The sequence below is a fragment of the Paroedura picta genome, chromosome 5 (assembly GCF_049243985.1).
Source record: "Paroedura picta isolate Pp20150507F chromosome 5, Ppicta_v3.0, whole genome shotgun sequence".
Taxonomy (NCBI): domain Eukaryota; kingdom Metazoa; phylum Chordata; class Lepidosauria; order Squamata; family Gekkonidae; genus Paroedura; species Paroedura picta.
In genome coordinates this window covers 59763446-59782101 of record NC_135373.1, presented here as the reverse complement: position 1 = coordinate 59782101, position 18656 = coordinate 59763446, and the positions used below count along the sequence as shown (strand labels likewise).

At 41.0% G+C, this 18656-nt stretch overlaps 1 protein-coding gene across 7 annotated transcripts in view; it reads right to left on the bottom strand.

Moving 5' to 3' along the window:
* Positions 1–18656, bottom strand: part of TBC1D22A (TBC1 domain family member 22A) — a 205818-nt gene that overhangs the window by 173857 nt on the left and 13305 nt on the right. For all 7 annotated transcript variants that reach the window (XR_013231116.1, XR_013231117.1, XR_013231118.1 and 4 more), the window contains exon 4: positions 17752–17931. Coding sequence is in view for 4 of the 7 variants with exons in the window: in XM_077338248.1 (XP_077194363.1) it covers positions 17752–17931 (180 nt within the window). In the remaining 3 variants the exon portion in view is untranslated. The remainder of the gene's footprint in view (positions 1–17751; positions 17932–18656) is intronic.

Below are 18656 nucleotides of genomic sequence, written 5' to 3'. Positions count from 1 at the left end.
CTCAGGGATATTATTAATCTCTCCCTGTCTACCGGGGAGTACCCTGAGCTGTTGAAGGGAGCAGTGGTTTGCCCTCTCCTTAAGAAAGTACTGCTGGACCCGCGGGACCTGGAAAGCTACCACTCAGTCTTGCATTTCTGGGCAAGGTGGTTGAAAGGGCCAACTCATGGCATTCTTGGAGGAAACTTTGGCCCTTGATCTATCTCAGTCTGACTTCCATCCTGGCCATAGGGTGGAGACAGTGTTGGTCGCCCTGACGGATGATCTCCAGCGCCAGCTGGATCGAGGCAGGTCAGCAATTCTCGTAATGCTAGACCTATCAGCTGCCTTTAATGTGGTCAACCACAAGTTATTGGTGGAATTACCTAGAAGAGCTGTGGACCTTGTGGGAGCGTAGCGCATTTTGCCTGTGACACCTGCTAGGGAGTTTGTTGTGGTTATTTTTATAGCCATTTTATTACTATTGTTTTAATATTTTATTGGAGTTTTTAATGGGAGTTTTATGTATGAGGTTTCTTATCCTGTAATCCGCTATGAGCCAGCTTGCCATGAGTGGTGGGCAATAAATCGAATAAATAAATGCCAGAATCTGTAACAGCTACATAAGGCTGTTTTAACTAACTAGAGTTCCTAGGCCTGAGTAATGCTACCTAGTACAAATCAGTATATATGTTCTAGCTAGTGCGCTGAGGTGATCTGAAATCTAGGGGATTACAAGCAACACCAGCTCTCTGAACTTCCAGGCTCTGAAAAGGGGACACTCCCTATCTTCATTCCTGTCTTCGTGAGACAGCTCAACTTTATCAAGATGCCGCAAGAATAGTTCATTCTCTGTCGTATAAATACTCTCACTGAGATGTGATGCTATGACATCATTTTTGATTAAATGGGCTGTGATCAAACAACATACAGTCATGGAAGCCAGAGAGTCAGAAAGGGGTCCCAAAATAAGGCTAACAAAGGTATCCCCCCCCTCCTTTGGAGTTCACCACTGTAAGTGAAACTAGTAGACAGCCTCAAAACAGCAAAGCAGTACTCCTCTTTCGGATTAGGAGGTAATATGGCACCACACCCTCCATATCAGGGGTCATATTCAAAGAGACAATGGGAATGGACATGCATATCATCCTGTAACAGTTGAAACACTCCCTTTAAAACAGGCATATAGAAATGAAAAGTCTGTCTGTTCCAAAGGAATGCATTAATCACTTAAACCAGAGCTATACTGATGTGTTGTTTTCCTCTATAAACACACTCTAGAGGTTGTCAGCCCTCTGTCTGACAAGAAGTAGTAAGTTTATTTATTTCAGGTGTCAAATGAAAACTTGTATCCAAGAATGAGATCAATCATGTTATCTTTCAAGATTTTTATTTAAAAATCATACCACTTTTAAGATTAAATATGAAAGAATCATCACAATGACATAAAATACTCACATCTGTAAATGAAATCAGAAACAGATAGGATAAAGGACAAGGTATGCCTATCTATCTATCTACCTACCTACCTACCTACATAAAATACAGTCTCTGAGATTCTCACCAAAGTGCTTTCACAAAGATTAGTCTCATATAATTCCTATTTGAGAGATTCTGGGCTGTTTTGGGTGTGCTACAATTACACAAAATTCACATAACCATCCAAACCAATTAATTCATCTCCTTGAAAATATGATGTAAACATGCCTGATGAATTAACTTGCCCATAAAAATGTTGCAAACTAACATTGGCTTGACACATGCAACAAAAGGCTCACAGAATAAAATAAGTCATCCACATTATCTTGAAAGACAATTTTCAGAATCAAATTTGACTAATACACTGTCTAGGCTCACTGATCCAGAGGCATTGCTGCTGAGAAATTAATTAATAAGGGCTACCATGTAAGACTAGCTTGCATATGTGAAACTGTATCCTGACCGGACTTCTCTTCCTTAAAAAAACTGTCTATTTTTACTTACGTTGCATCACTCAAACAGTATTGTTTTTTTTATCAAATATACCCAGATTAAGGTGTTTTTAACAGGTTATCTGCTGGCTTTCACAAGTTAAACCCATTTCAATTCCTTGTTTCCCCAAAGGGTTGGCCATATCTGACTGGCCATAAGTTTGGTCAAACCACTTCAAAAGCATTTAACTGTTTTTTCCAACTCTAAACATTTTGGAGCTCACTCTCCCAAGAGATTCCTGTAAACATCTTTTACCAGCAGGTGAAGACTTGTTTTGTCTGCCCCCCCCCCCCAATAAGTGTTTTAAATAAAAAATCCATTCTAAAAAGTGGATCATTCAATAAATTGGTTCTTCATAGTGGTATTATTTTGAGAACACCCCAAAAAGTATAGTTCAGTGTCACTACCTATAGCTAAGGGAGGCAACCATGAAAAAGGTCAAAGCACACTGAAGCATCTTTGCTGTGAGCCAATTTTTTATGGCTATAAAAGAAAGTCTCTCAAAACACTGTTAAAATAGTGGCAGCTAGCCAAGTCCTCAGTAGGCCATCTTGTACTTTAATTAGGCAGCAGCCCACCTTTCAAAGGTGTCATGGTACCATCTGTTAGCACGACAGGAACCTCTGCCTCCTCCTCTGCAAGACTAGTCACAGCCCATTTGCAAATACAACTTTACAGAGCATGTGGCAAAATCAAAGGTATGTGACATATGCCATCAAATCTCCCCCCCCCCGCCCTTTACTGTTCATTTCAACAGACCCACTTCCAAACAAACTCAATTCACTAAGGAGGGAGAGGGTGCCAGTGAACTTAAACATGGATATGAATTTATGTACATAAGGAATTGGCATTTTATTTCACGCTGTCTATGCCCATAACCATAACCGCCACCATACCCACTTGTACCTAGCAACAGGAACTGAAAGATTAACTGATTTTCTCAAGTTTGGTTGTTTCACACTATTAGCCATCCATGGCTGTGATCTGTGGATATTTAAGTCTGTACACTTGGGACACTCCTTAGTTTTGCAGAAAAATCTGAAAGTAATGAAAGTAAATAATTTGGTCTTCAGAACACTCTCATGACAATGTTTATTACCCTGACAGACTGCTTTCATCATTAACATACATAAGAACACTATTGTATGTTAGCAGACCAAATGTGCCCCACTGGTACAGGGAAGAGGGATTTTTTGCCATGTACTTAGCCAGACTAGTTTTTAAAAACCAAGAATACCAGAGTGCTATCCATACTGAATGGCTACAACCATACCACTAAGTTGTTGCAAGATACTTAAGCAAGGGCTATTGTTAGCCACAGTTTTGTATTTAATGTCATGGCAGAGTTGCAAAGCTGAGGCTGAAACCAGAGTTGGGAGTTTGCAAGCTATTTGAGAGAAACCTAATTTGCATTAACTAAGGTTTGAATTGGTACATATATTAACTCTCTTTAACAATGGAATGCAAAGGAGGGGGGAAATTGACTTTTACGAAAAAAAGAAGGTATGCGTTCCTGCTTTGCAGGGTACAGCAGCACCAGAGCAGAGCTCCACTTAATTTTCTGTCCAACTAAAATAGGAAGGGATCCATTTTACCATTTTTCTCTAACTAGTGACTATTTCCCCTCTCTATCAAGCATGATATTCTCAGTATACAGAGACCAAAGCAAGGCATGTCAGATACCGAAAGCTTTTGTTACAATTTTTTTTAACTCACATACTTGTTGAACTGTTTCCAGGACATCTACTGCAAGCGATGGCTGCATTTTCCAACTTCTGTGAGTCATTATAGAATATGAATATATGATGTATTGTTTACCTGATTTGTTTATATACATGCATTCTGGCAGAATGGGGGTAGAAAAGACAGACTAAGCATGTGTTGAAAAAATATTTTTTCAAAATATTTAACTTTTAAAACATTTTCTTTAAAACATTTGTAAACAAGCTGTGCAGGACAGAAGGAGCCACAGCATCCAGAAAAAGCTGAACATTTAAAAGCATAATTTCTATTATTACATTTACAATATGAAACATTCCTGCTGAAAAGGCTGTTCACCAACACGTGCACAGAAACTGGCCCGGAACCCCAATTCAGCCACTGGGCATTTCTCTGAATTACAAAGCCAGGTTGACTTACTTTCTTAGACTTGTTTCCAAGGAAAATATAACAGTGCCAATATGTTCAGGTTTTAGCTTCAAACATTCAATCCAAAACATTTTGGAAAATAAGATATATATTCAATTAATATATTTAGAACAAATAGCTTTGCATCCGGTACTACCAAACCGCAATTGTGACAACAGCTCTATATGGTAGGTCAGTGTGATTACCCTTATTTTACAAACTGGGAGGATGTGGGGTTAAGAGAGAGGGAGGCTAGTCCAAGGCCGCAGGACAGGTTTTGATGTTTTATATAGCAGAGGCAAGATCTGAGCCAGGGACCTCCTGCATCATGATCAATCTTTGATAAATGGATAACGAACAGGAACTAAGCACTCTATTTTAGCTGTCCGCTAGTCTCTGAAAATTCAAATAAAATTACTACAATTAAGCTGTTACTCCTTCAAAGAAGTCAAGACAAAAGCAAATTGTTTCAGCCATCCCATCTGCTACTTTATCCACACAAGACCTCTGTGAAGCAGAGTAAGATGCAATAAGAAAGAAGAGGCTCATCATCATTCCTTCTTTGGCAGTATCCCACCATCAATGTCTCCCTTTCTAGAAATAATGTGCAAAGGAACATCCAGTAAACAGAGATTGGTGTCTCCTCCTGTGACTCTGTTTGCTAACTGGGTCCCCAATCCCTCAAAGACTGATCCTTTTCAATAGCAGCACAGGAAGTACTGGCAGGAATGAGAGTGTCAAAAGTCCTCCTCAACTGCTGCTTTCACTCCTTGCCACATCACCCGGTTTGAGGGCATAATATATCTCTTCTAGCACATTTAAGCTGCTGCTTTAAAAGACGTGGACTCAAGGAATCTGATGTTCTAGCCACACATAGGAATTCTCTAGTCCAAACAGGACGTCATCTTTTCTCAAATGTAAAACTAATGATGGACACAAAAACAGAAGCACATTTCTTTCAGGAGTTGAAGGGTTAGAATTAGGACACCTGACTACATCAGCAAAGATGGTGCAGTGATCAATGTCAGAAATTAGGTCACGTGCCCAATTACAAATGCTTCATGCAAACAAAAACAGTTGTATCTGAAGTGAAGTGCTTGGGTCACATTCAGTGTTAAAGGAACATTTCCAAATGGTCTAATTACATACACTGTTCTCTCAATATCATTGATTTCACAGCCAATGTTCTACAGGATTTAATTAGAAAAAGGTTAATACTCTGTAGTGTCATTTAACTGGGTTCCCCCTCCCCCCTTCTTCCTGTGACTGAAATAGTAAGAAGCCTACAGGTAGATTCCGATGTGTTCTCTGAAGAAAAAAAAAATCTCATCATTGGACAACATATTGGCAGCATTAAGGACAAATACACCTTTAGTACAAAGTGAAAATGTACACATCAGCATGTGTACTTTGGTGGCTGCTGTGGGAAAAACTGCTCAAAGAACATTTGGTTTCATCAAGCATGACAAACCACAAGAAAAGAAGAATATGGGATGAGCTTGCAGCCCCTTTCCTGTTCTTTTTCATCAGACCCCCAGAAGTCAGAAGAACCGTAGGAGCCAATTACAAACTGAGTAACCATGGATTGTCACTTCAGAAATATGTCCTGCCAGATGGAGTCAGCACTTGGTACTAGCAATGCCAGTTAGAGGCCCCACCTGGTTATACTGCCTGCTATGCCTCTACAAGCAAGCATATGAGAGATCGATTGCATCTTTGTAATGTACAGCTATCATGCACTAGGGATGGCAACATTCCTTGCTGCCCCTCTGCCTTACCACACTTCAAATAGCCAGATCAATTAGGCATGGTGTTTCTTCAGAGAACAGAATTAGAGCATTAAAAAAAATAAGTTGAACATATAGAATACACATGTTCTGCTCAATACTTCAGGTTTAGCAAGGGAATACAAGAAACTAGGTACTTCCTAAATGATATTGAATTTTGGGACAGGCAAGCTTTACTTACAATTGCAATATTCATTGTTAACTTAGATCTCTATGCTAGGAGTCCACTTCATTGTCCCCACCTTGTGAAAGTCCACAATGGCTTGTATACATGCAAAGAGCTGCCCAAAGTAAAAGCTCTTCCTCCTCATAACAAGAGTTTTCAAAATGTCTCCTTTTCTCCCCCTTGCCCTTTCCACGAGGGCTTTCTTGTCCCAAAGGAAGTAATTCCTTTCTACTGCTTTGATCTTCCCAACTTTATGTCTCCAGGTGTGACTCACGTAGCAGATGAGAAGCATGCCATTAGCATACCTAGGAGTTTGAGGTGTTCTGTGCTGGGAGCTTGACAGGTCCTATTTGAGGTGCTGCATAGCTCATTCTCATTGCAGAATTCCACTAGCACATTCTGTTGCGTCTGATGGCATGCCCTATTTTCTGTACTCTGGCATCTACGTCTGTATTACCCTATCACAAAGAACAGTAAGCTATATTCCACAGCAACCATCCCAAGGACACAGCACAACCAAGGAGTGCCCACATGCTTAATTGCTACTTTGGAAGTCATCAAACCTACATCATTTGTGCAGGGAGGAAAGGACTGTGACAATCTATGTGTTGAGGCTGTGGCAAACTGGCTCAGGTGGAGTAGGCTGAAGTTGAATTCAGTTAAGACGGAGGTCCTCTGGTTAGGCTAGCATACCTTAGATAGACCACTGCAACTCCCAACCCTTGAGAGTGTCCAGTTAGCACCATCAGGAACCATCAAAAGTCTGGGTGTGATTCTGGATACCTCCTTGTGGAGGCCCAGGTCACAAATGTTGTGTGCTTGGCTTTCTACCATCTCCACCAGGCACAATTAATTATTACCTGGTCTATTGATACCTAACTAGCCATGCAACAGTTACCTCCACACTAGGTTATTGCAAGTCACTACATGCAGGGCTAACCTTGAAGCTGCTCCAGAAACTCCCAACTGGACCAGAATGCGGTCACAGAAGTCCTCATGAGGATGCCATGGAGAGCACATATAAACAGATTCAAGGCTCTTTAAAGCCCTAAACAGTCTAGGACTATCATATCTATGGGATACACATGTGACATGTTCCAAGCTAGATGTCTATCTACAGGAGCATATATAATTGCATCTGGTTAGCTTTCAAAAACTTAACAGAGAATAGAGATATTAACCCACTCAAACCCTCTTATATTGATGTCTTACATTTCGTTCATGAGGGTTGGAAGAAAGTTTTGTGTTCAAATAAAGAGACAAGTGGCAGCTTTGGCTGCTGCATTAGAAAGTACGAGATTGTTTTAAGTTGCTAGGGAATACATTTATCAGGAAGTATTTAAAAGGGACAACACAAATTGCACCACCAACACAACACAGGATTCCTACACAGAGTCTATCAAAGGTGTTGCAAGCCTTAATAAAGTCACCCTTTGAGCCTTTATCTACAGGTGGATTGAGGTACCTGTCATGAAAAGTAGCCTTTTTGGTGGCCATAACATCAGCCAGGAGGGTATCTGAATGAGGTACATTTGAGAGGATGCAGAAAGATTTGTGTAAGTTTAGTGCTTCCATCTTTTTGTCCCAATCCTTCCCATGCTAGGGAAAGGGAGTGGCATAAGCTGGATGTATGGATATACAACAAGAGAACACAACCAATTAGAATATCTGAATCTTAATTTGTTTCTCATAGTACAACAAATTTGGATAATAAGGTTTCAAAGTCTACTTTAGCTTCCTGGATTTGCCTCTACATTCAGAAAGCATACAAAATTCAGGGGCTAAAACAACCAGGGAAGTCACAGCTCATTCAACCAGAGCTGCAGGTACTTCTGCTGAGGTTAAAAACAAAGCACCTATTGAAGGCATTTGTAAAGCAGCTATCTGGTCTTCATTTACAAGCTTTGTAAACCATTACAAAACTGATCAGCAAAATTCTATTGAAGCTGATTTTGGGAGCCAAGTTCTCCAACAGATATTGGGTTAAACAGTTTTTCTCACCCTGCACTAGCTGGAATACATAACCAGTTTGTTTATATAGAGAAGAACCAGCAAGTAGGTCCAATGTTTTGTTCTACTTCAGTGAGGGAATCCTCCAATTATCGTACCTCAAATTGGTTATAGTGTTGTTGCAGGTTCTATGTTGGATGTTGACGCATATGTGGTTGTTTCGTTATGTGGCTGTTGCATTAGTGACATCATTTAAAAAAAACAGGGAGAGACAAAACAGTACTTCAACACATGGACATTTTTCATGGACAACCCCCCGCCCCTTTAAAGTCACAATTTGAATGAACTCAGGGAGCATCAGGAAAGGGAACAGATATCACCGTGGTAACAAGAATAAGGAAGAACATCATAAAGATTACTTCACTACTTAACACTGTAAACCCAGTACAAACTTCTGCTTTTAAATCAGAGGCTTCTCTCTTGAACCTGAGGGATTATATCGGTAACTTAAAAAATGTTTACCAAAGATTTGAAATGGCAAAATGTAATACAAGTGTTTTTAAAGCTTAATATTCCCCTTGTTTCTCTTTCTTTTTCCAGACCCTTCCAAATTTTTGTTTCTATTCTGCATCTTTTAAATCTTCCTTAGCAATCACCTGCTCCTTAAGAAACACTGCCCTGAATCTGAAGGAGGACAGATATATCTGAAGGCTGAAAACCTATTTAAAGCCTAGATAGATGTGATATCACTACATGGAACCCTTTTATATCCCCCCACACCAGTAACGTAACATGACTTATGAACATGGACATCTGCCAACCTGACCTTTGCAGGCATCATTCTACCTTGGGGCTTGCAGCTAGCACAACTAGAAGATTCAAGTAGCACAATATTAACCTATCCCTCTGCTCTCATTCTTGACACCACCACTTTCAAGAAATGTATAAGAATGTCAAGAACACTTCAAATATCTAAAAACAGAATCCCACATAAGCTCTTTACAAATGCAGGTGTATGGTAAGCAAGGGCAATCTAATATAGCAGGGCTAAAACAATAGCCAGCAAAGCATGATGCCTCCCTTCAATATCAATAGGAAATACATATTAAGAGATTTTCAAATATGGCAAAAACCTGACAAATACCCAGGATTGATAGTCTTATCTCCTGCATTAAGCAAAGTAAAACTGGATTTTAGAAGAAGTTTTGACATATTTGAAGGTGGAACACAGATTTGAAGCCTAGATGTCATATCACTGCATGGAACCCTGTTACATTCCCCGACACTAGTAATTTAACATGACTTATAAACATGAACATCTGACAACCTAGTTTTTCGATGGTTGATGACTCAAGATGAGAATAATTTATCAAGCAACAAGCTTCGCCAGGCCCACTTTCCTTGAACACAGGGTAGGTTCCATGTTGGGGGGTGGTTCTGAGAATGGACAGTTGGAAAGGGTGACATCTGGGTGGGTGATTCCCACTGTCCTTTCAAGGAGGCAGGAACAATCTCTTTTCCACTTCCTGGTGGGAGTCACCCATCTTCTCAGTTCCGGCAATTTCAAAAACAGTTAATAAATCTCCTAAACTATGAAGAATCAAGACATATAAACCACAAAACAGAAATTTGAGAAACACTAGAACAGGAAATGTTACCGGTGAATATAAAGAAAAGGATGATGACTTTAGGAGGGACTGAGGAGAAGGACACTTCATTGTAAGTATCCAATATTCTGTTCTCCCTCTGAGGTGGAGAACAACTTGGCAAACATCCAAAAGAAATGTTGTCATGTCTGCACCAGCTACATCTCCCGTGGAAGTCTCCTGACTTCAGCTTTAATTCCTTGACTTCGTCCCCAGTTCCTAACTTCTGCTTTGGCTCTTAATTTCATTCCTGGTTCCTGACTTCTGCTTGTTTTTACTTAGTCCCTGTTTCCTGACATTGGTTTGACTTGACTCTGGCTTGGCTTTTGACTTTGCTCCCCAGTTACTCAACCACAGTACTGCTTCAGAACTCTTAGGTAAATGACCCCGGCCTGTCTCTTGACTCCACTCCCCTCTGCTGTTTCCCTTGGTGGACTGTCTCCCTCAACCTTTGACCGTTGGACTGGTCTTTGGACTCTGAGCTTGCCTGACTATTTGGTCTTGGCTTCTTGACCAATTGTCCTCATTGACTAGGTGGATTACCATCTTATGATACTAGAATATTTTGTAAAAGCCTTCCAAATGCTGCATCAGCTGAGTCACAGCTGTTCAACTTGTAATGCATTTGACTGGTTGACTGTTTTGCAGTCCACTTCAACAGTGATGTGTCTGGTGAAGGATACATTGGTTGCAGCACTTCAAACCAAATGTGCATCCTTTAAAAGTACTGCCAATTTTGACATCCTCATACTCTTAACTTGGAGAAATGGAGATGAATACAAATTCATTTTTTTCTAAAGATTTCTGTCCTATGAAGGTTTTAAGTGCATAGCTGACATCCAAGGTATGCCACATTTTCTTCTTCATATGGATAGGATTAGGTCACAATGAAAGTAGGCAAATCTCTTGGGACCTCTGGAAGGTTTACCTTTAGCTGAAAGGTAGGATTCCACCCTCAGGACCACACAACTCAGACTTGACCAACAGAGTACTTAACTCAGATACCCTCCTTGCTGTTGAGACTGTGACAAGAAACAAGGTTTTCATCCTCAGCCACTTAAGCGGAACCTCTTTGACAGAATTGAATGGGTGTTTGATAAGAGCCAAGAGTACCGTATGTAATTGCTACATTAGAAATCTGTGTCACTGAGATGGTTCAATTACAGCAGCACCCTGAGAAAGTGACCGATATGCGGGTGTGTTAGACAGGATCAGACTATGGAACAGAAGTAGTACCACTATGGGAGCTGCAGCCTGACAACTTAGCATATTGTATTCTTATTCTAGAAAGGATAAGATTGATTTAATCTTGGGTTTCAGAGAGTCAATACCTTTGATAAATCATTCCAAGGGATGTTGTAATGGTATCATCGCTCCTGTGGAATATCCCAAATGTAGATTGTTATCCTGTTTGATCTCCATGCAATCAAACTCAGCCACTCTGGATGAGGATGCTGTATAGGCCACTTTGCTGCAATGTGTCCAATTATACTAGCAATGTCAATGGTGGTTGGATTGCCATTTCCTCAGTGGCAGAGAACCATGTTCTCTAAGTCCAATATGGTGCTACTAATATGATTTCTACCTTCTGTTGCTTGAAGGAGGGCTCAACATTATGTGGGTATACAGCCAAGGTAAGGGGGAAAGGCTGTTGTAAATTTGGTCATTCAAAGCCAGTGGTTGCTATACCTGGGGCTATGTAGTAATACAGTTTCAGAAAGAGACTCACATTTCATAAAGGTCGTTGTGAATTTCATGCATTCTGCAGGGTGTTGGACTAGATGACCCTCAAGGATCCTTTCAACTCTATGATTCTATGAACATTTACTGTAACTCCTCTTCACTTATTGGAGCTCTTTTTCAGATGGCCCTGACTAGCTATAGACCCAGAAGATGATATTACAAGTTCAGCAAGATGTTTGCTTTTTCTGCAGTTCTGTCTCCAATTATACTGAAGTCAAGTTATGGCATTTAGCCTAGTGTTACTTGATTCCAAATTGATTTTAATTATTCTAAACTACATAGTTGCCTTTAGTAGAACTTCTAACAAAAATTAAGACCCAGCTTGAAAGCCACCTCCAATTTGAGACCTCTTAGAAATCATCCAAATAACTATTCACAATATTTGTTTAGAAACAATATAGCCCCTTAAATCATTTCCCTTTTTTAACCATAATATTTCTGGCACCATAATTCTTAAAAGGGGACCCACAATTCCTGTGGTGCATGCATTATTCATCTTGTGACACAAAGCGGTTATTTCATTGAGATGACTGTAAATCGCTACATGAAATAACGGCTTGCATGAACAATTAAATGATAGACATGATAAACTAGATTTATAAGCTTTGCATTCTTAAAAAAATGTAGCATAATTTAGCTATAAAGAGCTAGAATATTCTTCCATGACAATAGATCCATGGGCTTGCAGCTCCCCCAACAGCATCTGGGAAGCCAGACACAGCACATGTAGATAACAGTTTTAATAAAAGGACTTGATATTGCTATGGTAACCACAGCAACCAGTTTCAAAAAATGAATAATAGCACTGTTAGGTGCTTCATTAAATTTTTTTCCCAAGCAAATACTGCTCTTAATCTTCTCAATGGAACAAAAGTATTATTTGAAAGCATGCAGAAACAAAAATAAGTCAATACAAACAGACTCTGAATGAGTTAAACCCTTCGGAAAACGAGAGCAGCTAACTCAAGCAGAAAGTTGGAAAAATTAATAAGTAGTAAAATAGATGAGGTGAAGATCTGAAAGAAATAGAAAATAACTGCATACCAGATTAGATAGTGAAAGACAGCAAAGATCATTTAGAAGATCATTAAGAGAGGATTTCAGATACAGTCGGTCATAAGGCAATCGAAATAAATGAAGAGTGTTCATCTGTATAGCAGCAGTACTTCATAAAACTTATATCCTGTGTAACTTTCCATGCAAATATTTACAGCTCTTTTAGTACTAGCTTATGTGGAACATTTCAAAATCACAATCCCTATCTTAACTAATGAAATACAAATTTCCCTGCCTACATAATGCCAGCAAAATCTATGGCACAAGCCCTCATTTCTAGGGGTAGGGGGACCCTAATATATGACAATAAAGCCAGTCAAATTGTAATGACAGGCAAACTCCACATTTCTCCTCTACCCGGCCAAAGTTAGCAATAAAAGTCCTGATAATTGAAAGGTGCAAAGAGAGACATGTAAACAATTCTACTGTTATAATTCTTGAGATCGTGTTTTTGATCACAGGAAAGAGTCTAGCCTGTTGAAACTTTTTAATGCTGTTTTCCTCTAGAAAAACATAGGGTGGGAAAATCATATTTGTTAGTCATTTGTTAGTCTGTTAGTCATTTGTTAGGCTACACATTTACACATACATCTCTGCTGAAAATAGGCAATAAGCAGAGGCAGAGAGTAGATTTTCTGGCATAGATTGGTTTCGTGGAAAGAAGTTAACACTAGGATTTGGGAGACTAAGGTTCAGACTCCCTCTTCTGCCATGAACCTTGCTGGGAGATCCCTCCACCTATCCTTTTGTAAGAATGAAGTAAGGATGGAAAAACCATCTTTGTCAGTCTGACCTGATCAGAGGAACTAGTGGGATAAAAATGCAACAAACAAAAATGGGGGCCATCCTTTACTGAGCAGCGCACATGGTTAACACTTCCGTGTTTTATCGTCACCACAATCTTATGAAGTAGGTCACCCAGTGGGGAGATCTGATCCCAGCTCTGGAACTTAGTCTGACATTTTAACCACTACACCATATTGGCAACAGCCATGGGCAAAAGAAACTAGTGGTTGTCACTCTCCTTTTATTGCAAGTGTTCCCAGTTCCTCCTAAGGGAAATAACCATAGACAGAAAGAGGCAACCAGCAGGTCCTCCTTCAATGTGTGCGTATCTCATTATGACTTCTATTGCTGCCAGCTCTTTATGTTGCATTTTGGTAGGGGAGCAGTCAGAATTTTCAAAAGGAGAGCGTTCACATTCTAGGGCTGCATTCAGATAGTATGGCAAGGCTCTGTGAACAATCGGTTTAATTTTTAAAATGTGCAACAGCTTTAAAATTGCTTTCAACTAACATCCTCAAAGCATCCCTATAATGCTTGTATATTACCTTCATCAAATAAAGATCATCTAGAATCTCCAGGTAAAAGATCTCAGGTAGCAGAGATGTTGGGTCGAGACACTAGGGAACTGCTGTCAGAGTACATAATATCAGATCAACCAACAGACTGATTTGGAATGAGACAATATCAAATGCCCTATGTAATCAACTGAGTACAGCATACATAAGTAGCACAAACATCACAGTACATTTACAGGCAGATTCAAGATTCTGCTGGTAGGGATCATCAGTGGATTTGTGTTGTCACTAAATAATTGTTAGCCTGCCTACTAGCCCATATTTCCATCCCCAAAAAGGCGATATAGGTCTTTCATTTTATATGAGTAGCTTATTGCTTTTTTGATTCTATTAAATAATGTAATCAAAATATCAGCACTGGTACCCTGTAAGAGGGGGGAGGAGGGGGAGCTTGCTTCTATTTCTTCATACTAAGCCAGCTTATCAAGAGGGTGGTCTAAAAATCAAATCAGTAAAGATAACGGCACATCCAGTAGCATGCTATGGATCATTAGTAAGGTGACACATGTCTTGCCTTATTTAATGGCTATTATATGAAATTGTTGCTACCTTCCCCTGAACCCCAACTCTGTGCATGCTAGGCAGGAGGCATACCTCCATTCTTACATGTCTCCAGAGCAGGCTAGAAGTAGCACAAGTCTCTGTTGTCTCTTCCCCCTGTTCCCTCCTGCCTGTGAAGCCACCAGTAAAAAGAATGTTCTTCAAGGAGAACTAGCATAGTATCTGGCCTTCTGCATAGCCCTGCAAGAGGTAAAAAAAGAATCTGTCTTCTACTTCATCTTCTGCATGGGCCAGAGGGTTAGGAGTTGAATTTGTTTCATTTTCAGAGGAGTTCTTGAAGAAGTAGCTTACAAACAAAGACAACAGTTCCATTCCATGCATTTCACAAAGGAATGAGTTGAAGATGTAAATGCAGCCCAGAAACTAGCAAAATAGAGCTTCAATGAGGCAACTGAGTTTCTGCCCTTCATGAAAATGGAAGGGCTAGTTCAAAACCTGCAGGCAAGCAGGGGTATAATGACCATATAACTTGCAGAAAAAGTTAATAGTGGCTTGCTGCTGGTGGGAAAGGGGGGGGGGAGAGAAAACACTAGAAACCAGAAGCAAGCAAAGCTATAAACCAATTGCACTTCCAGAACTACAGGGGATCATCAGCTCAGATCTGATCAGTGGCAGTAAGGGTATTGCCCCATCCCCAACTTATTCCTGAGAGCTGACACTCTTTTGTTGGCACTACACTGGCTGGCCTCTGCAGCACGAGCTTGTACCAGTGAACCAGGGGAGTGGGGCTCAGTTTTCCAGCCTTCCTTGACATTCAAACAGTTTTCCCTCCCCAGCCCCTTTTTAAAAGGCTTTTCTTCATGATCTCAAGAGCTAGATAAGGCAGTTTCTGCCCTTAGGTCATTGACAGTACTGCCCCATCATCCAATTCCTCTGACACTATAATGCCTACTATATACCATTTCTTTGTCCCACACTGCTCTATATTTTACTTGTGCCCGAGTTTAATAATTAGCTTTACAGTTGTCCTAGAAAAAGCTCAAGTCACACACACACAAATCAAAGGGGAGAGTAAGAAATGCATCAACAGGAAAATTTGAGCGCGCTATAAATCTGGCTGAGAATGAAGAGCTCAGATGGAATTTTGATATCACAGGTTTAGCCTGGCAGAAAAAGTAGCACCAATTTCAGATTGTGACTGATACACAAACTGTACAGCCTGGGAAGGATCAGAGGTGACAGGGCAAAGAAATGACTGTTCTTTAAAAAAAAAAAACAGCTAGAGCACAGAAAGAGAATTCAGAAGAGCTAAAAATAAGTAAAACCATTTCCACTGCTCAGATTGAAGATAAAGTGAAGAGTAAGGAATGACAAATAGTCTTCCAACAGGGAGAACATGTAATATGCACTTTAATGGGAGGGGGGAAAACAAAAATGAAAACAAAGCTTGTGGGACTGCAAATTCAGATCCTCAGATTGTCAAAACAAGCTTTGTTGCTATAAGAAGGAATACGCAAAAGGAAGAATCCTTATCTCAAAAAAGGGTTGGATTCTATAATCCTTCTAACCAAGTTTTCCTTCTCACGGAAAGGCTTTCATCCATCAGGAAAAAAGTCATTCTCCATTAGAGGAACTCTTTCTTGTTTGAAGGAAAACTTAAGCTAACTAAGTCATAGGATCCAACCTAACAGAAGGGAGGCATAAGACCCAAAGTTTACAAGAATTTGGGAACAAATAGGTGGAGGGGAAACGACTACAAATGTAACACATAAAAGAACAGATGATGTCTATTTAAAGTCTGGTTAAATTTGTCTGTAAATATTTTAGAAGTGAAATATCATTAAGACAGATTTATATGTCAATAGGATTAAACAGATTTTTCTGGAATGCCACTGAGCAACACAATTCTCTCTGTAGACCTTCTTGATTCAAAAACAATATCACTGTAGGAGAAACATATGTTTTCTCCAGAGCATGCCCACCAAATCATCTGAGACTGTGTACAATCCAAAAAGTATTATAAGCATGTGTTTGAGTGTGATTAGTTATCTCTTCTGTTCCTTAAATAAGGAGCATAAAAGCAAGACACCTCAGTATCATGTCTGAATATACCAAGTTACAAATCCACTTTTCCAGAAAATATACTGCAAAGCTGGCCTTTGTGCATAGGTACACGCAAAAGATTGTATTGCAGTAGTAATGCATCAACATCCAATTATATTGTCGTTTGCACCTGCTATCCAGAAACAGACAGGCAGAATTCATAATGAAACTTTGCACACCCAAGTATGCAAGTTTAAATAGCAGGATCTCTCTCTCTCTCTCTCTCTCTCTCTCTCTCTCTAAACCACAGCAAAAAAAGGACACCACATATATTGTGATAGGCCATATATATTTGCAAATGGCCAAGACTTCCAAATTTAAAAGGGGGATAGACAGATGGGCTGGGCAACAGCAATAATTCACTGAATGCGTAGGGGAGGGGGACAAACACTGGATGGCATCTGCCAGTCTGTTTACCAGAGGCAAATGAACTTGGACTGCAATGTTTTGCCATATGCATCTCGATTAACTTCATGCTGGTGAACATAGTAAATGACAACATAATCTTACTAATATGTAACTGGACCTAGACTTGGAAATAACCTTGACTTTATTTAGTGGAAATTTCAATGCAGGTATCATATCTATCAACAGATGTTTAACCCAGGTGGCTTGAAGTTGCTGCCGGGGGCTCCCTGCCCGGCGGCCTAACGCGGCGTCAGGCCGCCGCCTGGGTGAACCCCCGGACTCCTGCAAGCAAAAAAAAAAAAGAACCGCCGCTCCTGGGAGGCCCCGCCACTAGAGGCGACTTGTGCCGAAGTGAGACAAAAACACCCGTCAAGCCGCGCTGGAACGTCAGGGTGCCAGGCTGGGAGCCCCCGGCAGCCGCGCTCTGCGCGACTGCCGGAGATTCCCTCGAGCCGCGGCCTCAATGCTCGCTCCCTACCCGCCTCCTCAGTCAGGACGCTCGGCTGAGCCGCCGCCAGGGCGCGGAGGGGGCGGGGCCGCGGTCGCCCGTTGCTGCTTAGAAAAGCTCTTGGGGTTGCAGCGGCCGTCGCCATTGCCACGCTCGGCCCGCCCATCTCCGGCCCGTCAGAGCACCGTCGCATCTTCTGTCGCCTCCGGAAGCGCCGACACAACGAAACATCGCCCTCTCGGCTCGCCCAGCCACTGCCTCGGGACCACCGCTGCCAGCAACACCGTTAAGGAGCCCCCAGCACCGGTGCCGCCGCCCTCCACCACGCCCTGCCAGCCTACCGCACTCCAGGTAGGCCGCGAGCCCCCGGCCCCACAGCGCAAAACTGGCCTTGCCAAGCGAGCCCACAGAGCCCCGCCGCCCTCATGGCCTGCCCTCCTAGCGCCCACTGCATTTTGACTGCAGGGGGCTTTTTTACTAGTATACACATAAAACAAGTACTTACCAAGATTTGTGTTTGGGCCAGCAAGGAGTTGCCTGAATTTATCCAACCGCGATGCCTCTCTTTCAGACAGTACAAGACCACCTGAAGTATTATGGTCTGCTGCTTTCCCCACAAGAGCAACTGCTGAGGACTGTGGAAGGGACTGAGATCTTGGCATGGAAGCATTTTCACTAGAATTATCTAAAGTGAAGCAAAATAGTGAAAATTAGCTTCACCTATTTCAGTTTAAATAGTAAAACAGACAACCTGGAGCAATGACCACAGAGACTAGTAACAATGAATAGGGAGCTACTAATCCTATGAGGCCTAGTAAAACTAGAGATGTGGACTGAACCAGTATCTGGATGGGAGATCATTGGGAGTGCCATATTTATTTATTTATATCAATTACTCTTATGTTTTCTAAAAAAGGACATAAGGGACGAACAAGTACATATTGCATGTTAAAAGACAGGGATTTGGGGAACATGAAATATATATTGTCATAACAGATCAAATACTGCATTATATCATTGTGGTTCAGAAATGGACCAACCTCCCCCGCCCGCTTGAGCATGCCTCCACAAAGTTAAGTATCTTGAATCCTGAGTATGTTTCCTTTAAAGTAAGCACTAATGAATCCTGGGAGCCATACCCATAACTGTGTACAGGATCTCAGAAACACAAATCAGATGGGGACAGACCACCTGCAAAGCTTGTTATTTTTCCACACCCTACTCCAATAACCTGATCTTTGGCTAGATCCTCTGAGAAACCCATATCACAAAGACAGTCAAATGCTACTCATTTTATTTATTTATTTATTTATTTATTTATTTATTTAGATTTATATACCGCCCTCCCCGAAGGCTCACCACTGGTTTACCACCACTGGTTTACTCTCACAGAAAGGAGTGAGACAAACA